The following is a 24,232-nucleotide window of genomic DNA, read 5'->3' on the forward strand; positions in this document are numbered from 1 at the left end:
TTTGTTTTACACCATGGGTTGGTTCATGAGGGAATTTCAGGGGGTTTGTGAGGTGCTGGTACACTTTGTCTTTACAAATATTAAGCGCTAAGAAATGTTTAGAAAAACAATAGATATGTTTGTATGTATACAACTTATAAAACAGATCAAAATAAATGTTTTTGAAGTTAAACATGCAAATGTGGTGGTGTGGGGATAAAAAGCTCACCAGCATGTGGTAAAAAGCACATATTTGATACAAATACTTTAGATGAAAGTCTACTTGTTCAAAATGATGATCACTTTTGCAAATGTATTTATCTCTTTGCAAATGTATTTATCTCTTTTTTGTTTATTTCAATAAATAAAAGAATGTATTTTTGTTCAATAATTATTTTGTCATTAAAATATGTTAATATCACAATACATAAAAAACTGAAACGATAAAAACTATAGATTTTGAAGGCATTGGAGATCTCAAAATAATGTTATATGTTTACAGTAGTAACAAATTATATTTTATAATATTAGGATTATTATAATATTTTAAATATAATGGTTCATTATAAAAAGGGATTGTATCGCACACACATCTTAATATATGATATTGAATATAATCCTGTCATGTCAACAAATGGAAACATCAGCCAGCTGTTTATCATCACGTTTATTTAGTGTGCCTATAGGCTTTAGCCCCAAGAACCGTAAGGCTTTTTACCCCAAATACCATTCTTGTACATTTTCTTATGTTATTGGAAAAATAGCTGCTTTAATTCACTTGAACAAAACTGAAAATCTTTGACAAGACCTTTATCTCACATAGAATCATCTTAGCCATTCTCTTTAACTGCTTAATTCTACATTTTGAAAAACATCAAATATTAGATCAAATAAGCACTAAATTTTGCGCTGCAGCCCACAATTGTGTCAAAGATCAGCTGAATATCAGCACACAGAGAGAAAAAGTGCATGTTTTCGAAAGTGCTACAGCCTTTTTTAGTACCACGTAGGGGTTTACAGGAAAATACCATTAAAGGTGCCTTTTACCCCTTGAAGCCTTTAGCCCCGTTGTACCAATACCTCTCAGGAGGGGGCTTCAAGTAAATGAGTTAGGTCAAAGGGGTTCAGCAGACAGAAAAGTTGGAAAACCCACGTTTTAGACAATGGAAAAGCAAAGACCTTGTAAAATGTAATGTATCTGTAAAATCCCTTTTAATATTCATAAATCATTTTATAGCTGAAAGGGACTGCTGAGAAATGATGTATCACAATAGAATAATACCAAATAAACAAATAAAGATACCAGTGTTTGCGTCTGACAGATTAATTCCATGAACTAGTCTTTCATGCTGTGAGGTCTTAGCAACTTACTCTGAAACAGAGTTGCATGCATGCTTGCATTGCCTGCATTTTTGGTCAACACATCCCAAAGCCTTGAGCAACAGCAAAAGACAAAGCTGAGGAGGCTATATAGCAGCGACCACTGCTTCTCAAAGCCAATGGGTTTTAGGAACAAGATCTTTCCTCTTATATACTTTCATAAGCAAGCCTAAGCCGAACAGTCCGCACCGTCAACAGAGATCGGATTTGACCGCATTTCTTTGCGGCGTCTGTCATCTGCTCATCATCGGAACCCCGCCCATTCCAAACAAAGGTGCGTAACGAGAGCATCAGGTGTCATCGCGAGATCACGTGGATGACGAGTTTCGGTCAAAATCTGATGTTTGCGGAAAAAATGGAATTCGGATTTCCTACACACAAACAAATGTAATCGGCGATCTTCAAGCAAGTAAGTTGTCGTCGCACGGTGCGTTTATAAACATCGTTTCGTGTATTCAGGAAAGTTTGATGTTGTTTCAATCCTGGTCGAGTTAAGTGAAAGAAGACAACAGAAACTTGTTTCCGATTCTTTTTATGACGCGCAGGTGCGCGCGCTGTGTTGGAGTGAATCTTATTTATTTAGCGTACGTGTTTCATTTCACGACTTGTGACAGAGAAACTTGTATTTTTTGTCTTATGTAAACTATTTCTGGCTCTTAGGGCAAAATGCAGTAGGACAGGGGTTCTCAACCTTCTGTAACTTATGGCCCACCAAGGACTGTTTAAAAAATGTCCAAGGACCACCTTTAGAATATAAAGAGAGTACATATACTCTGATGTTAATCTTTATTGGCCACAGTAGCAGTCAAGTAGGCGAAGATGTATAGATGAAAACTGAGGTATAATCATAGAAAAGACATGGCAGGTCTACTGCGTAACCATTTATTCCTGTCACAATAATAACACGGCAGGTCACACCAGCCCGCGGGTGTTTTGTGTTCAAATGTCTCTGTAAATGTGATGGTTTTAGCGCATCGTTCGAGAAAATCTATTTTTTTAAAAACTAGTTTTAATGATCAAATCAACAGCGGTGGTTTGTGAAATATATATTAGTTATAATTAATATTTATATTATTATATTTGCGTGTAGCACCCACACGACGAGTGTGAGACAAATGTGGACCCGATTTAAATACCTGAAATTGAAAACGTACATGTTGACATTGTCCAGATTTACAGGTGCAATAAATGCGCGTTCAGAAGATGTGCGCAGGAGCTTGAGGTTTTGACCAGTGCTCGAATTGAAGTCTTGTGGGGGGTCCCCACCATAAGACTTTTTTTGTGGGGGAGGGTGTTCGTGTCGAAAATATACAATTTATACAAAATACACAATATATTTGATCATAGTATGCATAACTATATTTATTAAAAACAGGCTTACATAAAAGCACAGGCTTTTACTGTATTTTGGATCAAATCAATACAGGTGAGCAGAAATGACTTTTGAACGGTTGTTTGGCATTTCAAATTTGACATTTTCAAGTCACATGACAACTAGCCCATAAACAAACTTAATATCAATGATGGTAAATAATTAATTCAAAAAATTGACCAAATCCATTGTATGAATTTAATTACATTTGTCAATATCATTTTTACTCAAATAAAAATATCTGAAGGACCCCCCTAAGTCTATTTTTTACTTGTTATGGGGGCCCCTAATGCCTAATGGGGGTCCCGGATCCCCTATCCCCCCTGCAATTCGAGCACTGGTTTTGACATGCAGGCCCGCGCGCGAACGCACCAACGGAAACGACTGCCAATCATTTCTGTGTTAATATAAAATATTTAAATGAAACAATCTACCATTGAAAGCCTACACATAGCAATACTGATCACAACTATCATTTTTATTTCACTTATATTTGTCACAGGGACGTGCTCTAGCACGGCAGCAGCTCACCACCGTCATGGCACTTTACCACCTCGGTGGTACGGTTGTCACGGCCGCCGTCAAGTCCTTAATTCTCACCGCACACTTCGACGCTTTTGCTTGCACAGGACTGTCCCCTACATTTTCTTTTCAGAAAACGAGACATTTTAGAGTTCCATCATTTACTGTTACGTAATTTATATTTGAATGTCGTAACCTGTTAGTTCAATCTGACGCTGTGACGTGTTTGGAGTTGCGACATTTAGATAATATGTCTTTAGTGTTTCTTTAACATGTAAATTCATAAATCATAAATTCAAAAATCATTACAAAACATGTGAATTTAAAAATAATTACGAATTTATTTGGCGGTAGTCTACCACTGCCCGTACGGCCCACCAGATTGCGCTCCGAGGCCCACCGGTTGAGAATCACTGTAGTGGGTCATCTTGAATTTAAAGAGTTTGTTAAATGAATGCATGTAAATGTGTACTGTGGTGTTAATTTTGTGATTTGACCTTTCTACACTATAGGCGACATTTTCTTGATACCTTCACACGGCTGTGACACCCCCATTTTTTTAAGCCATGAGTCAGCCGCCCAGAAACCACCGCACGCATAGAGAAAGAAACGGAGGAGACCATGGTGAGAAGAGGGAGAGAGATGCCCGCAGCCGAAGGGACAATCCAAATGACCGACGAACGGACAGTGACAGGTGTGTGAGAAATATTCACAATTAAACAAAGAAAAAAAGAGTTGCTCTCAGTATGAATGTTTATAATATTAAGTAGTGTGTAAAGGGCAGAGAAAATACGGGACCCAAAAAAATGATGATCATATACTCACTGAAATGTTTATGTAGCTATTCCTCTTTATATTATTGTGCTCTGGGCAGTTTGCTTATTAACACGTTTTTCATTCGCTCTGCGTGAGCTTAATTCCTGTTGTTCTGTACTTTTTACAAACTCCCATAGCATTTTTTCTACTATTAACACAGGATACTGCAGGCTTGTTTTTGGAGCTTTTAAGGCTATTGCCAAATTTAAACTTGTTATGAAATGGTGGCACTCAAATAATAACTGAATAATATAATATTGAAAAATGTCCAGCCATCTAATGCCTTTTGTATTATATTCGTTTGCCGTGTCCACACGAGAGGAGTTGGTGTGCACAGTGTTACATTTGCACAAATACTGGCAACATTTTGACTTTGTTTTAATACTTCCGCTTTTCGATTGTAATTTGTTGAGGCTGCGTAAAGTTCCTTGAATCAAGCCTAAACAATTTGCTTTTATATTCTTTCTTTTGATAACTAATCGTTATTTTTTATATATAACATTGGCCTTGAGCCTTGTGTTTTTATTGCAACTCATTGCTCTTTATTGCATTCACCAATAAATATAAAGAAGTATTTTATTTTTCTAAAACGTCTTTGTCATTTAAAAACAATAATATATGCTACATAATAATAGCCCAACAACATACTTTATGGATATTACCGCCTTCATTCTTATTTTGGTTGCAAATATCACATACTGCACTATAGAGCCACACAAAATCACTGCAGAGGAAATTTCATCACCGCCACAGCTCTACCTAGCACTAGACACTGGGGGTCAGGCGCACACACGTCCGAATGAAATGGTCTACAAGCATATAAATAAATGTTGGACGTTTTGCAATGAACACCATTATTTTTCTGAAAAATGCTTGTGAATGCAAAACATCACAGACTTGACTTAAACTCCAAATGATGAACGCTTGTCATCTCTATAACAGTATTGTGCTGGGATCTGGTCCTACACTGGACCTGGTCCTGTATGCTATGTATATATTTTTGCCTTTAGGGGATGTTAACATCAATGTTTTTTTGTCTGTCTTAGGTCGTCAAACATCCCACGAGGATCTCAGAGACATGAAAGAAGTGTTCCTCAAGAGGAACATGAGGATTCAAAATGCTCTAATATCTGTTCCAGGAGAGGTAAGCATTGACTTGAAACTCAAAACCAAGAAACATGGAGATAAAAAGCTATGTTTATGTTGAAAACGTGTTTAATACATGTATTTAAACAAGTGTCAAAGTATTCAAGTCTCAGAGATTTCTCTAAACACGGCTGTTGGAACACGTCTCTTCAATCCTGCGACAGTTTCACTCTAGTGTATGACACGCCTTCAAACATCTCATAGTGTGTTTTCCCCCTTCGCTCTGTACTGGTCTAACCGGTTTAGCTTTTTTTAGGCCTGTTGATACAAATCTTTCACAAACATCATTCCTAATTTAAATAAATGTACGCAACAGGAAAATAATTGCAAGCGTTAGCAAGATACCTACAGTATTAAGTAGGTGTCATTTTATTTACATGACATCTTTAAAATGTGTTTTAGAAAATGCATACAGTTTACAGATGTACAGTCAAAATCAAGCATTGCAGAGAGCCATGTAATAAATGTACATAAAGATTCACATAATGGTAGTGACACACAAGGAAAGAATACAATTTATAATAAATAATATGAATAATAAGATTCAACGAAATCAAAATAAAATAAAAAAATAGGAAGGAGAGCATTTAATTTGTTTACGTTTAATAATAAATATGAAATACAGTATATTATTAAAACAAATTAATACAATTTTCAGTCACTTTTACAGACAAATATTAACATGCTTATTCTTCAAGGCCACTTGGATATATAATGTGTCTTGCAGCTTGTAAAATTGATGGTATAATTGTGTTTCAGGTATATTTTTGATATGCGCTATCCTGACTGATGTGTTGGTGCTGATCTGCGTAGTGGCTGCTCACATGTCTCAGATGGGCATGTCTGCGATGGGCATGGGCGGAGGGAGCTTCATCGACTCCATTATTCCTTTTGAAGGGACAGAGCTTCAGCAAGTACGTGATCTTGACATGCAGTATGGACAAATGAGAGCACCTGGTGTCTATGGGGGCGTGGCCTTCAGCCTCACGTTTGGGGCACTTTCACTCCTGTTCGTCGTGTCCAGCACCAAACCCGCCCACCGACTACCACGAAAGCTGCTGATTGGACAGTTTGCTTTCCAAATAATCGGCGCGGTGGCGTACGTGGTTGCTGTGGGCTTGTATCTGCATTTTGTGATCTCTGTGAACTCAACCGACGTGTGCATTCGGCGCGAGAGGATTTACGCCCGTAACGGATATACCTGGATGAACTGCAGCGTAGGCGGGGGAGATGCAGCTGTCGCACTGTTCGGAATTATAACAGCGATTTTGTACGCAATTGGGGCCGTTTTTACTGGTCAAACACTTCGAGATCTCTTTCGCTACTCTAAGGATCGTAGCCGTTATGAAGCCGAACAAAGACACCAACCTAAAATCTCCCAGAATGCACCACTTCATCCTGATACTTATGTCTAGCTATATCCTCAATTCCTGGACTGGATGTATATAAACAAAAATATAAAAAAAACATTTTCTTACATTTTAACTGTGAGCCACTTTTTCAGTTTGTTTTTACATAATGGAATGTATTTTGGGCTTTAACAGCCACATGTTTTTCAACAGACACTTGGTATTTTAGATATGTTAGACATCAGAACTTAGTTTTAGAAATACTAGTACAATTACAATTACTATAGTGTGAAATAGAAATAAAAAAATTGTAAGAGGAAAGTATTGGAAATGAATTAGAATGTTTCACTTTGATACTGAACAATGAATTAATCTTGAGATTTTAGGTTTGTTATTTCTCTATGACTGTTTTTCCAGTAGGGGACAGCAAATACACATCTTTGCTTCGCTCTAGCGGCTCCTCAGTAGTGACCTTTAAAAAAACTAGTTTGACCTTAAATAGCCTTAATGCTGAAACAATGACCTCAGGATTCATGGTGCACTTTAAAATATTTTTTTATTTCTGTAAATTATTGATAACTTTTTAAAAGATTTTTAAGCTTTCAATATGGGTACAGAGTTGTTTGTCAAATCACAGTTCACATCATATGGGATTAAATAAATAGTGTATATGTTTACAAACATAAATTTTTTGAAGCCGAAATGAACTTTTCTGACACATTTCAGTTAATAAAAACCGGAAAGAGGATTAAAAATTCTGCACGTCCTCAGCATTGTTTTTCAGTTTGTGATTGGCAGTCGTCTTACAGCAGCGATGTGGAACGCACATGCTGGTAATATTTAACCATTATGACCTAGTTACAGTCTACACCTGGAAAAACGTCTGTGAGGTTGTGAGTGAATTAGCACATATTAAAATACGTTGTTTTCTGTGAATCTAGTAAAGTCTCTTTATTAAGCTCTTTAGCCTTTGAGAAAAATCAAGTATTCAGAAAAACGCCATCATATGTCTCTTGCATGACTCAAGGGTTTTTGCATTGTAACAGAGAGGCGTGTTTCCCGGGTAATGTAGTTTTACTCATGCTTACGACACAACCAGTGCTGACAACAGACGAACGCGCACGCACACATCACAGCGGACAAAGTACATGTGACCTTAGTTGCAATCCAGACAAAACCTCTCTCTGTCTCTTTGCTTTTGCCATATTCTTTTCTTTCATTGTCAGGAGTGGACTATTGTGTTGAGGTATCAGCCAAGGCATTAGGTTTTCGTCATTTTTAAAAAGGTAAGTTCTTTAACTTGTGTTCTGTGTGTGGTGTGTACAGTAAGATGTATATTTAGCATGTACACTACATCTCCGGTGAGTAGTACATCATTTGCATTTTGTCTTGTTTGTTATACAGTGGTTGGAGAGTTAAACCGCAGTGGATTTGAAGGGGTTAAGGGTTAAGCACAGGTTAAATAGATAAGTGACCAGATGCAGGTATACCGCTGATATCAGACAGAGCTACTGTCATGGACCGCATGGAGTCGGTGTATTGCTTAAAGTCAGACGATGTATTAACTTTGAGAAATCTGATCATTTGTTTAAAAGGAACACAGGGAGCAGATCAAATGCGCAGAACCACACCTTTATATGTGTTGTATTATTTTCCATTTTACAGTGATTGTACAAAAATCTGTATATTCAGAACTGTGTGGCGAGGCATGAAGAGTTATTCTTAGAAGACTGATATACTGTGTTTGGACACGGAATAAATAGAGAAGAGAATTGAAAACTGTCCCCTCTCATTTTTCCTCTTTCTCTTTTTGTGTTGTCAATAGGTGTGTCTACTTTGTATCAGATCAGCTAACAAAAGAGACCATCTGATTTTCTATGTTTGAGTCTCACTTAAGTTCAATAGATCTGTTTTTGCTTCTTAGCGGTCACCTGATCAGGGTCAGACAAATGTCAGCTAAGGCTCATGGGATGTCTTGTGTTTATATATTTGAAGTTATGTGATGTCTTTTGTAGTGCTGTATGTTCACATATTAGAATTATGAACTGTACTCTTCTTTAAATAAGAATGATTTTCTTCAAAAGACTAGAGGTATTGTTATATATGTGTAAAACATGAGTTACTTGGAGTATTTGACCAAAGAAGTGTGATTTAACAACGATTAGTCATAAAGTCGGATTCCAATCAATAAAAACTAGCATTTATTGCATTTATGTTGAATTACATGTATGTTATCCCAGCATGCTTGGATGTTGTAAAGGTCTGGCCTTTTTGTAAGTAAACATGGTCAAAAATAACACATTTGTTCACTAAAATTTGTTTCCTATTCATGTCATAAACTTTCCTAAAGTGCTTAAATGACAAAAATTCTTTATTGTAGAGAACTGCATTTTAAATCCTAGATTTAAAAAATGCGTCTCAGAATTTAAAAACCTCACTGTACTATATGAAACTACTGTATTTTGTACAATTGTGACCAAAATACTTGTAAATGCGAGGTTGCCAGATCTAACCCAAATGACCCAAATAAAAAACTCAAAATATGCCCATTCTATACTCCAAAATACATGTTTTACAGTCAGGTTTATGCAATACACACAATTTCCTCTTCAAATAACTGTATAGTAGTAATCATCCACAATCTCAATGGTGTAGCGTCAGTGTGTGCAGGTGATGTAGGATCCCTGGGAGGGACTGGGGTTCCTCATCCAGGTATATCGGTGCCGATCGCGAGTGGACGGAGGGGAAGGCAGGAACGCAATTGCAAACGAATAGAGGGAGAACCCCAGAACACAATAAAGGGGCGTTAACATTTTTGCAAATGAGCTTTGGGCTGGCCTGCTATGCCACAGCACATCTGTTTCATTGACAACTTAAAAATGTTTAACCCACGGACTAAAAGAAACCTGTGGCAACAGTTTAAAAGTAGCACAAGACTTGACAACCCTGTGTGTAGAACTTGTGTTATATACAAACGAGAAGTAGAGTAATTACTGTTTTTGTTGGGGGTTTCTTTTTAAGCAAGAATTAGGTTTTACACTTTAGAATAGGGACCAATTCTCACAATTAACTACGACTTTTGTCTCAATAGACTCCCAATTGCTGCTCATAAGGTAGATTTTAGGTTTAGGTTAGGATTAAGGGATGTAGAATAAGGTAATGCGGAAAAAAGGCATTAATATGTTGTTTATACATACAAATATACAACCAATATGCATGTTAATAAGCAAGTAGTTAATGATGAATTTGTGTACTTTAATATAAAGTGTAACCGAATTGAGAACCTGCATTGCATGTATATAAATCTTTGGAAAGATTGTATGCATTCATTTCATGATTCAATTTAGGTGGTCTTAATAGGCCTAAAATGTGCCTTACATGCTTTCAAGCTTCTTGCTATCCTTATATCTCTCCGAGGGTTTGAAGAAAATATCCAGCTGCCTCTTGACTTTCAACTGCTGCAGATTTTTCATGGTCTTAACCTTACATCATTGGCTCCTTAATTATTGCTTGTAGTCCTGCACATGATTGAATTAAAGCCAAGTTTATCTCTCTCTCTGTAGATCTCCTCACGGCGCTGTGATGGCGGAGGGATCTGAGTTTGACCTCAACTACATTACAGAGCGAATCATCGCTGTAACCTTTCACCAGTCCTGTTTAGAGCAAACCCATGAGCACAGCCTGCGCAGTATCACCCAGATGCTGCAGTCTAAACATTCGGATCAATACACGGTGAGTAGCCAAGAAAAAACAGAAAAAAACAGTACATCAATCACATTTGTGCATTTAGGGAATGAAACCATAAGCTTTTGGGTCACACATCCACATCTACTGTAAGTGTTTTCTCTGGCGGTACCTTTGTACAGTATTGGGACATGGTGTCACAAAGGGTCATAAACAATGAGAAAGTTCAATGGCTTTTTTTGTTGCTATACATACATTTATTTAAATAAGAGAGAAATATATCACTGGTTTAAAAAATGTACAACTAGCCCCTCTCTCCACTAGTAGTGGTTTAGTATTGGGGCATGTTGTCACAGAGGTCAATCTGTTTGATAAACTGTAAGAAGTTTTTTTGTAGCCATGATTTTACGGTACATACATTTACATATAAGAAAAAATATTAACTGGTATAAAAAATGATACCTAGCCACTAGTATGGCTACATTTCAAGTGTTACTGGTTTTGGGGGTCCCATCAAACAAACTCTTTTATTTTTCTGCATGCAGATCATCAACTTATCCGAACGCACAGATGTTCTCAACAGGATAAATCCCAGGGTAAATAAACTGTCATGATTGTTACAGATGATGTGATTTTATGTACCGTATAAAAGTTTCATATCATTTATTGTTAGGTGATGGACATGGGCTGGCCGGAGCAGCATGCACCGTCACTTCAGCTGCTGTGTTCATTGTGTAAAAACATGAACGTCTGGCTCGGCACACACCCTGATCATGTACTTCTGCTTCACTGCAAAGTGAGACATCAGCTCTTTCACTTTTCCACGGTTGAATTTTACACTGTATAAACTGTTATCCAATGGTTCTTGATCATCACTCCTTCTATGGCTTGTGCTTAAAGTGATAGTTCACCCCAAAATGAAAATTCTGTGACATTCACTTGTCATTTCAAACCTGTATGATTTTCTTTCATCCGCAGAAAACAAAAGAACATATTTTGCAGACTGCTGTTAACATCCCTCCATTCACGTGCATTGGTTTTATGTCCATACAATAGAAGTGTAGGGGGGCCAGTGCTGTTTGGTTACCAACTTTCTTCAAAATATCTTCTTTTGTGTTCTGCAGAAAGAAAGAAAGTCATAAAGGTTTGAAGTGACAAGACTGTGAGTAAATGAAGACAGAATCTTTATTCTGTGGTGAACTATCACTTTAATTTAGTGCTTGGAGGACAATGTACAACAATCATTTAGGACATCAGTGTCCTTATTTAGACACCACAATATCATTATTTGGCGGTGAGCACTTTAAGCTTGGATCAGTGTACAGAGGCACTTTGTGAGGCTCAAGTACAGACCCTTTGGGACCCTGAGCCTTAGTCACTGGCATATCAGAGAGACATCAGGGAAAACAGACCATTGTCACATCTCAGTTGGACACTCGTGATTCTTTAGAAAATGTGAAACTTGTTTTGGGAAAATCTTCAGAACTGCGATTCCCCTCTACAGACATAATGTGGCTAGTTGGTTGGTTAATTTCTTCCTTTCTGTTACAGGGAGGCAAAGACAGAGTGGGTGTGGTGATATCTTCTTACATACAACTGTCTTATGTTTCCACCAGGTAAAACTTAGCAATTCATACCCATTGTGAGCATGTCAAAATATCATTAGAAGACAAACACTTTCTCACGTGAGCTTAGATTCTTAAGATGTTTGTTATATATTTATATGTTGTCTGGATTTAGAAGCTCTAAAAGTTGTTCTTAAAACAGCTGCTTGTTATTCGATATTTCACTCGGAATTGCAATTCAGTCTGTTTAAAGGAATTTGTTGACTATAATTGTATATTTAAAGATTTCAATTTGTAGACATCAGAATAATGTACATTACTGATGTGCATCTTGCCACAAAAAATATATTTTATGATATGTCAGTGCAAGTTGTTTTTAGTTAGTAAATATGTTTTAGACTGGGACTAGACTTAAAGTGAAAGCTCACCCAAAAATGTAAGTTCTGTCATCATTTACTCACATTCTTGTCATTTCAAACCATTATGACTTTCTTTCTTCTGCAGAACACAAAATTATATATTTTTGGAAACCTGGAGCCTATTCACTTCTATTGTATGGACACAAAACCAATGCAAGTGAATGGGTGCCGGTTAACATTTTCCAAAATATCTTCTTTTGTGGACTGGCAAAAAAGTCATACAGGTTTGACAAATGACAAAAGGGTGAGTACGACAGATTTTTTCTTTTTGGATGAGCTATCACTTTAAGCATTGTCTATGAAACTGAGCTCTGTATGTATAGGCCTATAGTTCATTAATGGCAATATTCAGTATATACATGTTATACAGTTATGAAAGGATGTTCTGTACCTATTATATACAAGTTTCTATCAAATATCAATCAGGTGATCTGTATTTATTGTTATCTCTATTCCTTGTTGTGTTCATGAGTGAGGAACAAGCATTGGATCTCTACACCATGAAAAAATTCTGCAGTGATAAAATGGAAAATCTCATGACACCATCTCAAAAAAGGTAAGACTCATTTACTTGTGCATTTAACTTAATAGGGTTTCGGACATTTCTGTTATAAAGTGTCAAAATGAAATCAACGGGAAACCACAGGAGAAAGGATGGGTCACACACACAAACATTTAGACAATATTGTGGAGCAGGTTGTCATATTCTAGGCTTTTGAGCAGAATCTAAAAAACAAACAATTTTGAAACCTTAAAAGTTGACAACATACAAAATATCAAACCATTATTTGAAATTATTATTAATAAACTATATACAGTACTTAATATTTAAAACAAACATGACAACTGACTAATACATTTATATTATATAGCTGAACCATGGCTTAATGTACTACTGTGGTTCACTTTTTAACCCAACAACTACAAAATGATGATGATAGTTGAATATTAATTTAGAGAACAAAAATCATGAGTTTTGACCACATTTTTATAAACAAACGAACCAAGGCTATTGCTAGAACAACACATTTTGACTCAAAATTTAATTTTTACTCCGAGACAGTAGGCTACTTCCCCTGTGCCAACTTCACAATTTGACAGCAAGCCCCAGTATTGGTTTTGTAAACATGAGATGTTGGTGCTGTTTGTCAGTCAACAGTTCACCAAGAGTGGTGGTTCATGACCACACACGAGAGGAAATACTGCTTTTCTTTCTGTGCATCATAACATTTTTCTCACTTCCGCTTTCTGTGAAACTTCATTTTTACACTATCCTCAACACCACCACCACCAGCCATTTCTCGTGCAATTTGCGGAAGGAAATGTGTTTTAATGTGGCTCATCATTATTGACTGACGTGCATTGGGTTGGAAGTGGGACATTTCAACTGGAATGCTTCCGTCTCCTTTGGCTCAAGTCCACTAAATTCTGTGTTTAGGCACCACCATATTCAGATCTCAACAGATTTCGATGGTTTCTGATTTACGTGGATTATAAAAAACTTTTATTTATTTGTTGTCAATACACTTTGACGACCCATTTTACCCTGAATAGGAATGGCTGGAATCTCTTTTGCTGGACGTAGCTGTTGTTGGCAACACTTTAAAATCACAATTTGCTCTCTTTGATAGTAAGGCACACTTCCTAACTGCAATAAATCAAGCTGGGATGTCAAAAAGTTGTAATTCTTTCTGTCAGGCTTCATAATCAATGACACCTTTTGGCTAGAAAACAATCTTTTTTTCTTGTGAATCATTTTTCCATATAAGTCCGGGTTGATGTGTTTAATATTGTGAAATATAGTTTTTCAAGTAATTTCCATTCATCCACTCACTTTGAACTTCTACTTCTACTGGTGGAGGCTTGATTTATTGTTGACTGGTATACCGTGGGCTCAATATGAGTGACTGAGGTGTTTGTGGATGGTTTAGGTATGTGCAGGTGTTTGGCAAACTGCTCACGCATCAGATCCACATGAACCCTTCCCCTGTCTTCATCCATCGCATTGATATCCACCCCATTCCTGACTTCCACCCTACAGGTGAGGAAAACACACATCGTACGTGCAGTGATTTGAGTTTTAAGTTTTGTTGTATTGCCCTGCTTTGACAGACAAGGCTTGAGGCTAGTCCAAGACAAATGGGCAGTCTTAACTGAAAATATCTTGCCCTAAAATATATGTCAGTGCCATTGTTTTTTCTCGAGATGCACACCAGTAGGTTTTTGTAAGAGATAAACTTAAATATCCCAACTTAACTAAGGGTTAGTCCTGGCTTAAGCTAAACCCTGTCTGTGTATTCCCTCCTAGACAGTTAAAGAATGCAAATGGAGACTTCTCAGATTTTCTTCTACATTATCTATAGGATCTAATAATGTGCCTCCTCTAGAGAAAGTTCTCAATAATGTCTTAAACTGTGATTCGACTTGCCTTGATATCAAAGTGTCCAATCAAAAGTCAGATTTGAATAAATAATATATATATATATATATATCTATAAAGTCCCCGTGAATCGGAAGTTGCGATGGTTTTTACTTCCGTATTTTGACACATTTCAGATTGAAATGGAATTTTGAACGAGGAGTTAATGGCTGCTCTGTCCAAAGCCGTCTAACATTCGTCGTCTAAGATGGATTGTCATTACCGGACGGAAGTGCATTGTAAGATTTTAACTAAAGGTTATGAGGGCCCACAAATAAAAAAAAGAGAATGACCCACATTGATAAACTATTTACAATAAATGCTGCAATATTTCATAAAAAAAAATCATTGTCATTTTTTATTTCACTGGGACTTTAATATTTTGTATAACAACCATAAATATAACATGTAACTGTACAAAAAAATTTGAACTGCGTTAAAAGTTTTCTTTTTATTTTATCAATTAGTAGTACTTTCAAAAATGTAAGATGAAATATGGGGTAAAGACTCTATTCATTAAAAGCCTTTAACTATTATATATCATGGCAGATTATGATCAGTGCATCTTTAACAGTGGCGTCTTTGAATAAAATATTTAGTTTTTGTGTAATTCTGCATTCACATCGCTAGGTGTCTGTATCCAAAACAACTGCCATATTGACCAGCGCAACATAAACTAAATTACTGAGTGCATAAAGTCTACAAAACATAATATAAAACAATATTTTTCTTCTGGGCTTCTTTGTTTTTAGAGTGTCAATTGTTTATCAGAGTGTATGAAGGCACGCAGACAGAATACACAACAGGAGTGCAGTAAGTAAGACATTTCGTAAATAATAAAATATAATATAAAGAACAACATTGTGCCTTTGCTCTATTTAAAAAAATGCTGTGTGTTTTTATGACTTAAGTCAGGTCGCTGTAGGTCAGAAAAATAAAGCGTGTTTTATTGTGGAACCCCCACAGATGCTCAAGGGTGATATTATGGTAAGATGTCTATCCCTCACGAACATATTCATAGATAATTTTTGTATTCATTTCAAATTCTTCATTTGCAGATTGCGTGTTATCGGAATGTTGTTTCCACAAGAACATATGAGAGTGTGTTTCGTGTGCAGCTTCATATGGGAACTCTTTCTGGACACCGACTTCTCCTTCAGAAACAAGATCTTGATCATGCAAACAACGGTACTACACGTGCTGCCCATAAACATTTTGTATGGTATAATAACATTTACTAATGGCTCGTGCACGACAAAAAATATTATTTGGACCCCCATACAACATAAACAATTTTACTATTGGTAAAATAGTGCCATTTAAAATACAACCACACTTTTTAAAGTCCCCGTGAACCTGAATTTGCGATCATGTTTACTTCCGTATTCTGATGCATTTCTGTTGAAACGAATTTACGAATGAGAAATAATCGTGGGTGTGGCTTGTTTTTTTCAATGCAATTTGATTGGATGTATATAAACACCCGTTGCATTTTGAAATGGAACTGGCAGCAGACTGACACTTGAAGGGGAGGAGTTAATGGATGATCCGCCCAAGCCGTCTATCGAATGCCTTTTAGGAGAGTCACTACAGGACGAAAGTGCATTTTCAGATTTTAACTGAAGATTATGAGGGCGCATGACTTTTAAAAAGAGAATGACCCACATTGGTAACCTATTTACAATAAACAAAATAGTTTTTAAGTTCACTGGGACAAGTAAAACAGGAAACGAATCACAAAAAAGGTTTGTTAGGTTTTAGATGCTAAAATAATATATATACTGATCAAATTGACAAAAACTGGACTATTAAATATTAGCTAAACATACCCATAGATTATTTGAACTACGCATGTAACTATGCTTAGGATACCTATGTGAACATGACTCACTACATTTATTCCTAAGAAAATGTCATATAAAATAAATATGTTTGCACTGTAAGCTTCTGAATGCCGTTTGTTGTTTCCTTTTCTAACACGGTATGAGTGTGAATGAATGTGTGACCGAGTGATGTGAGTGTTTTTGTAAATAATGAAAGGCAAGACCCCAGGGGCCCATTTCAATAAGGAGGTTCAACCAACACCGAAAATGTGAACTCTGAGTTGATCTACACCAAGTGTTTCTTTATTCACTTTATTAAGTAATTTCTCATAGAAAACTACCATTTGTGATCAAATCCAGCAAATGTAAAAGTATAAAATGTAAAAGAATATGCTCTGATGTAATACACGGCCATGATGGCTGATGTTATTGATGTAAGGATCGATGATATGTTGTGATATATCTAATTCCCCGTACAGAAAAATTGTGCAGTTTTAACACAGGGAAATGACAAAATTCCACTCGGGTCCTAACTTGCTCTCCTGAAATCTAAGTACATCCCTATGCATTAATGCAGCCTCTATAAAATCCTCTATAAAAGCACGTATGACATTTTAGTCACTGAGATGGTGCCTGTGTAATCAAATGTGTTCCATAAAGGACTTTATTAATGAATGTGTTACACCACTTGCGCTTTAAAAATGGGCAGGAGATCGAAAGAAACTCTGCTCCCGACCAGGTTAGGTTCAAAGAGTAAGTTACTATGGTTACAGACTCTGAGTATAAGTTACCTCTTTTAGAAACGGCTTGAGTTACTTCGCAATCTCGGGCTTGACATACATCGCGTTTTTATGAGTTTCTCTCATTTCAAGGTCAATATTCTCCGGATATCCCTTTCTGAAACGGGCCCCAGACAGACCTGAGAAACAGACAGAAACAACAAACACAGACTGGCATTTTAATTGTTTTGCCATTTTAACCTTACACAACTCGATTGTTTTTTTAAAAGACAAAAGCAGAAAGTGACCACGTGACTTTGGAGAGTGTATTTAATCACAGATAGATCAGCTGTCTTGTGTGTTGATGTTCCTGCATTTCTGTGCAATGTACTGTAGCTTTTTCTGTTCCTGACGTTGCCGTCATTTTCTCTTTTCTCCATTTAAGATCCGAGATTTCCGGAGGACGGTGTAGTAGAGGTGCTGTTTTCAGACACCGTGGACAGAGATTCATCTCTTACTTCAGGTATCCTCAAATTCAATGTATGAGGAATTATGAATCTTTTCATTGTAAATGATATGGGGATGGATATGGACAGTTATATGTTAACACAACACTTTGCATTGTAAGTGTGTGACCACCAGAGAAACAATCCAGCAACTGAGACTGAAAACAACCGTGTGGATTCTCTGGCTCAGTGGGACTCCAGTGAATATGTTACAACAGGAGGTAACGGAAGTTTAACATTTTTTAAGTTTCTCTATTTCAGAAACAGACTACAAATGTACAAGTTGGGTGTAAAATGACATAAAACATGTTATTTTTGATATAACTTTTTTGTTTTCTACTGGAATTTGTACCGTGTATAGCACAGTGGTAGAACAAAATGTACATTCCATAAATCCCATATTTAGTCTTCGTGTTTGCTATTTCTCATCATGTGACTCTGTAGCTCACCTCGAGTCTTCTCATTCATGAAATTATATGTAATACATCATCACCAATTTTGGGATTTTCTGTGGTGTTGTTCGTGTGGATGTTTCAGACAGAGGGGTCTGAATGGAGGACCTCTTTACTTACTGCAAAAGACAGATTCTGGCTTTAGAAACACTACCTACCCACTGACATGTTTTTATAGTGCCTGTGAGATTTCATATGCCTCTTGTTAGACCTGGGGAAGCCACATTGTGGGTCTTTATTTTAAGAAAGAAAACAAAAGCATGAATGTACTTGGAAGACTTTGGGACGAAAAAGGAAGTCTCTGTAACGGCCTAGTAATTGTCAAATTATTGTCTGAAACAGGAAGCACATTTACTGTAATACATCTATTAAGTCTGGTCACAGAGTTTGCAGAGGTTAATTGGAACACATGGGAATATTCTGGACAGGTCATGGTGTGTGGAACCTACAACAATAGCAATATTCTTGAATGTGACCACAATCTAATCCCATGTGACATGAAGTCTCCGGACCAGAATGTGCCCAAAATACTAAAAAAGTGTAGCGCTGCCAGTGATTCATGCCATTGCTCTGTTTTTTGTCGCTTAGGGGTTCATAATAACTGTAAATGTTCACATCGCCAGAGTTAATGAACTATAGTAAGAAAGGCCTGCGGGGAACACATCTAAAAGAGGAATGGTGACTTATGTGTTATTTATGGACCAGCATGTGGGAGACCAGTTTTCTTTCGGTTTGAGACCAGAAGAAATCAACTAGCACATTTCAATGCAGGATTGGCCCATAGTATCACTTCATTTTAAAAAGTCTCATATTATGTAGAGTATGGCCAGAAGTAATGTCTAGAGGGAATATTTACACAATTTTAGCTTTTAACTCATTTCATAATATAAAATCACTACATTTAAAGGGGAACTTCTCCCAAAATACACCATTCTCTCACCTTCAAGTTGTTCCAAATCTGTATAAATATATTTGTTCTGATGAACACAGAGAAAGATATTTGGAAGAATGCTTATAACCAGATTGTGCCACCTATTGACTACAATAGTCGTGCCCAGAACTGTTTGCTTTCCTACAGTCATCAAATGTCTTCTTTTTTTTGTGCAACAGAACAAAAAAAGGATAAAGTAATATGTCCTACTATGGTAGTCAATGGGGTCCAAGATCTGTCTATGTTTCTCTGTGTTCATCAGAACAAATACATTTTACAGTTTTGGAACAACTCGAATGTGAGTAAATGATGACAGAAATGGTTGAAGTTTTCCTTTAAAGTATTTATTTTTGCAAAAGGGATTTAATAAAGGCCAAGATACAGCCTATTAGGAGGACGTTTTATTCTAATGTAATAAAATGGATAGGTATTATAGCATAGAAAAACAAAATACTCATAGAGAACACATTACTACTAAAAAAGTACATCAACTACTGAAAAAGGTTATTAATATTTTGGTAGTTTGATTCTTTTTAGTGTAGCAGTCAGATAGCTTTGTTTTTGTGTTGTGTGTCATTTTCTTCTTAAATTTTCCCAAAACGCAGCTAAGCAAAATGCACACACCGTTGCTAATACATTTTTAAGGGGGGAAGGTGTCAAGATGTAATTTTTGGCTACTGCTGTATCTGTCATGTATGTGTAAATGCTTTGAAACTTCATTTTACCTAATGTTCAGATGGCAAATTTTCCCTATTAGATCCTCTTACTCATAGACAACAAAATGGGATGGCTCAACCTACCCATCTTACCCCAGTGTTCCTGTTGAATCATGTCAAATCCGCAGCAGATCTGCTCTAAGAGAATGGAATTCGGTGAATGTTTAACTCCATCAAAATTAACTTTGTTCTCCTCATCATGTTAAAGTCCACTGATCAGATGGAAGCTGATAACGTTTTAGTCTGCTCTTTGCATGTCTTCTGGCTCTTCAGATCTACAGATGTTTTTCAACACTAAAGTTACACTCTACATGCAAGTATTGGAAATTCCGTGTTCGGATATTTAAAGGCTGGGAGTTTCTGTCTGTGACTCTGTAAAAAAAGTAAATCCAAACAGCTTGATGTGTGCCTGTGAGCATGTGTCACATGGGACTGATGGTTGCTGCACATCTGGTTGTGTGATTCCGTTTTGAGCAGCCGTGTAATTTAAAGATACCTCATGGTTGGAGCGCAAACAGGCTTTACAATTTACAATACTCAAACTCAAATCTAGAATTACACACTCGCAAACACACACTTGTATGTCTGTAATTATTGCCAGTCGGAGCAACAAACAATCTCGCAGGAATGCTGCCGACAACCAAGAAACACGCTTTTCTTTTTTCTCTGTTCAACTTAGTTATCTTTTTTTTCTTTCCTGCCATCATTTCTTTTTTCCCCCGGCACTCCTTTTCTTTACTATATCAATACCCCCTCTTATCTCGCCCTTTTTTTCTGCGCTCCGTCTCTCCACCCACACATAGCTCCGCCCATATGTTTACATTCCCCGCTCCATATTTGGAGGGCTCAAGGTCCTCTGAGTGTCCGTGTGTGTGCTCCACACCGAGCATATGTATGTGTGTGGGTGTGTAAGGAATACAGCTGTACTCCCGCGTTGGCTGACTTGAACGGAATAATGCTTTTCAAGCCAGGATTTTCCCGCACACCCAAGAGGGGCACCTAAAAGGGGTTACCTGTGTGTGGAGGTAGAGAGCGAGCGCGCGCGCGAGAGAGAGAGAGAGAGAGAGAGAGAGAGAGAGAGATCAGTGTACAAGGAAAAGAAGGAGGGAAAACAGTGTAGGGGAAGGGGAGATATTGAGCAAAGAAAGAAGGATCTTTGAAGCTTTTATCACCTTGTTGGAAAGAATGCAAGCTGCCTGTCTGTTTAAAATTGCATGAAGAAAGACAAAAACACACAGAGAGAGAGAGAGAGAGAGAGAGAGAGAGAGCGAGAGAGAGAGAAAGAGAGAAAATGGACCCTGTCGCCTGCAGGATGACATGGTCAGAACGGCTTTCCTTCCTCTTTGCTTTATTCATTCAAAATATGTTTGTGTTTTTGTTGTTTCTTTCTTTTTAGTACTTTCTACAAAGTTAATTTCCTGTCTGTCATCACTGTGTAAAATATGATGTTTTCTTTTGCTTTCTGCTGTTGTTTGCACGGTCCAAGTCATGTGTTGTCCTCTCACATACTTTTGGGGTTGGACTCGAGAGGATGTTTCTGGAAAGCATTAAGTTGTGTATTTATGAAGCGGCGTGGGGTGTGCGTTCAACAGGAACTGTGAATAGTCGAGTTGTTTTGTTTGTTGTCGAAAGCTTTTGTGATCAGTTTGTACGGTCGTTCTACTGTAGTTGCAGCGACAGATTTTGCTGTGGATGCTTAATGCAGTTTAAATACGGATGATGCTTTGATGAAATGAGAAAACGCTGTTGAAGTGATTGAAAAAGGGGAGGTTATCTGTTGCTGTTGAACTCATTTTATAACATGGACTGTTTGTTTGTTGGAATAAAGTCAAATTGAAAGCCAAAGTCAGGTTTATCTTCTCACGAGGTGAGAGAAATTTTAGGAAAGGAAATGGATATTTAAGGTTGAAGAGTTGGATCAAATTGGTTAACAACAACGGTTGTTGCATGCATGCATGTGTGTGTGAGAGTTGCCAGCTGTGGCGTTTTATCATGCATGCCTGGTATTTGGATTTCAGCCTCTTGAGATTTGACTGAAGTTTAACTGGTTTAGTTAATCCTTGTGTGGTGTTCATATGTTTCTTACTCAGCCGGTGTTGTTCGGTCTAGTGGACCCGCTGCAGTTCAACCAGAATCAAACACTTTGTTAAAATAATTCAAAGATGTTTATTTCATCCCAATTACAAGCAATCTAAACGGCATGTATGGTTAATATTTGTCCTGTACCTTTATTAGATCACATTTATGAATTGAAGTGCGCCACGTTTTTTTTGCGGGAACGTCCAGGGCAGAAACTTACACACATTCTCAAAAACTCTCTCTCATACATACAAGGACCCCGGAACACAAAAAAACTAAAGGAGGCCCAGACATGAAGAGGACACGATGAAGGTACATAGAACCCACAGTGTCCATCATTTTATAAGCTCTGGGTCCAGTGGACCGGAACATCCTGTATGTAATATAAATGCATGGGGGGTGTACAGTGTGCAGTCATTGAAAATTTGTCTTGTTCTTCTCAGAAAATAAGCCAAGGCCAATGAGTTTGAATCAGAAAAAAATTATTCATTGTATCATTTTTCTTTTGATAATAAATGAAAACTTGTCCCACAGACCCGGACACCATACAAGGGCGAAGATTGTGTGTTCACCAATTCTGCCATTCGGAAGGGATTTTGGCATTTGTTCACATACCCTGTTATAATGGCAACATGTATTGTACACAAAAGAGGATATTTTGAACAGCACTGGAGCCCATTGACTTCTATTATATGGACACAAAACCAATGCAAGTGATTGGGGACCGGTTACCAACATTCTTCAAAATATCTTCTTTTGTGTCCTGCGGAAGAAAGAAAGTCATACAGAAATGACAAAAGGGTGCGTAGATGATGACAGAATTAAAATTTTGGGAAGACTTTAATGTCAGAATATACCCCCAACTATGTCGAGACGTTTGTTTGCATATTTTGACTAGATGTGTTTGTACAGCCTGCATATGTGATGCCGTCCTGTTTCTTTCTGAACAGGAGATATGTGTTATCACATAATCCATTCTGTGAGGCTCTGAATGTGTGTGATGACACATGATGTTATCTGCTCTGATCTGTGTACAGCTGCTACTGCCTGACCGACTGATGTGTCCTTACAAGAACACACATTGCGGCCACACATTTCTAAGTCGTATCTGGGCGGCTGGCTGGTGTATCTGTTTAAGTGTGTGTGAGCTAGTGATGACTAAGGTGTCTACGACTCATATCGGGGGTGTTTATTTAAGCACTGTACCCCTGACACAGACACCGATACAGTAATCTACTGTACTGTATGTAGAGGAGTGGATAGTAGTGTAGATAGTGGACACAGGTGTTGCTTTGTTTTGGCGAGTGTGTCAACATGGCAACCTTTTCCAAGTTTTGCAAATAAATACATTTGAAAAATTGTAAGTTGTGCTTTCATGTTTATATTTTTGTACAGTCTCGTATGTGTCTGAACACATTACTTCTACATTGCACAAAACTATAAACATACTAAAATATAAACAGATTGTTCAGTATATTGGTTTACATTGTCGGAGAGTTTAAATTTCAAGTTATTTTGGTTCATATTATTCTTAATTTCTGTCCTGTAAAGGCAAAAACCTCCCAAAACTATAATTAAAATGTAAAAAATGTGTGTTTCTACTTCTTTTCACCATTGTGTCAAAATATGTTTGTTGTTATGGAAAAAATACAATGGTAGTCAAAAGTGCCCCAGAACTTTTGGCATACCTACATTCTTCAAAATATCTTGTTTTGTGTTCAATAGATCAAAGAAATTTACAAAGCATTTTTCTTACTGTGGTGGTCAATGGTGACCAAGAACCGTTTCATTAAAAGCATTCTTTTGAATATCTCTCTCTGTGTTCATCCAAACAGATAAATGTATACAGATTTGGACCAACTAGGGGTTGAATAAATGTGCTGCGATCTGTGAAAACCTGTCGGATGTCGCGCTGGGACGTTTTCAGGAATAGAAAGGAATTAAAAAAATAGATCAAATTTTGTCTTTGTCAAAATTCTATAACCTCTTATCTCTCATCACTGAAAATATCGTGGCAAAATGTACTTGTTTATTGCTGAAAAATAGTGATTAATCGTGGCTTTTTTTAATTAAATTGTTATTTAATAGTAAGTCTTTTACCAATGAAAGGGACTTTAACTTGTGATACTTGACTGTTGTGCTTTTATTTTCATCACCTAACTTAAAAGTAGTTTTTCCTTAATTTCCGTTCCTGAACATCATAGCGCTCAGCCGACATCAGATAGCCATAACTTTTGTTACATACAAGGTATGGGCAAAATATGAGAAATAAAGAATTGGCTTGAACCCAGCTTTCATATGGTATAAAACCGTAATATTACAATTTTCACCATCAGATCGCATCACAAATGAGGA

The 24,232-nt window shown here is 37.1% G+C and overlaps 2 protein-coding genes across 4 annotated transcripts in view; both read left to right on the plus strand.

Moving 5' to 3' along the window:
• Nucleotides 1-1,535: 1,535 nt before the first annotated feature.
• On the plus strand, nucleotides 1,536-7,664 carry LOC306904692 (MARVEL domain-containing protein 3). 2 transcript variants are annotated; one of them, XM_079474728.1, is made up of 4 exons: nucleotides 1,536-1,768; nucleotides 3,766-3,947; nucleotides 5,116-5,213; nucleotides 5,975-7,664. In XM_079474728.1, the coding sequence occupies exons 2-4, from the start codon at nucleotides 3,820-3,822 to the stop codon at nucleotides 6,628-6,630; spliced, it is 882 nt and encodes a 293-aa protein (XP_079330854.1). In that variant the 5' UTR covers nucleotides 1,536-1,768; nucleotides 3,766-3,819; the 3' UTR covers nucleotides 6,631-7,664. The 2 variants fall into 2 exon arrangements, with proteins under 2 accessions (XP_079330854.1, XP_079330855.1); XM_079474729.1 differs by having other exon boundaries at nucleotides 1,624-1,786; nucleotides 5,975-7,497.
• tns3.2 (tensin 3, tandem duplicate 2) overlaps nucleotides 7,662-24,232 on the plus strand; it is a 40,383-nt gene continuing 23,812 nt past the window's right edge. The window contains exons 1-12 of one of the 2 annotated variants that reach the window (XM_079474726.1): nucleotides 7,662-7,850; nucleotides 10,128-10,296; nucleotides 10,794-10,844; nucleotides 10,922-11,044; nucleotides 11,800-11,864; nucleotides 12,705-12,788; nucleotides 14,164-14,273; nucleotides 15,404-15,464; nucleotides 15,563-15,638; nucleotides 15,710-15,839; nucleotides 17,639-17,716; nucleotides 17,822-17,920. In XM_079474726.1, coding sequence (XP_079330852.1) covers nucleotides 10,147-10,296; nucleotides 10,794-10,844; nucleotides 10,922-11,044; nucleotides 11,800-11,864; nucleotides 12,705-12,788; nucleotides 14,164-14,273; nucleotides 15,404-15,464; nucleotides 15,563-15,638; nucleotides 15,710-15,839; nucleotides 17,639-17,716; nucleotides 17,822-17,920 — 1,027 coding nt within the window. In that variant the 5' untranslated portion in view covers nucleotides 7,662-7,850; nucleotides 10,128-10,146. Of the gene's footprint in view, nucleotides 7,851-10,127; nucleotides 10,297-10,793; nucleotides 10,845-10,921; nucleotides 11,045-11,799; nucleotides 11,865-12,704; nucleotides 12,789-14,161; nucleotides 14,274-15,403; nucleotides 15,469-15,562; nucleotides 15,639-15,709; nucleotides 15,840-17,638; nucleotides 17,717-17,821; nucleotides 17,921-24,232 lie in introns of those variants that run through there. The other variant, XM_079474727.1, reaches the window with a different exon arrangement.

The sequence above is a fragment of the Barbatula barbatula genome, assembly GCF_947034865.1.
Source record: "Barbatula barbatula genome assembly, chromosome: 15".
Lineage (NCBI taxonomy): Eukaryota > Metazoa > Chordata > Actinopteri > Cypriniformes > Nemacheilidae > Barbatula > Barbatula barbatula.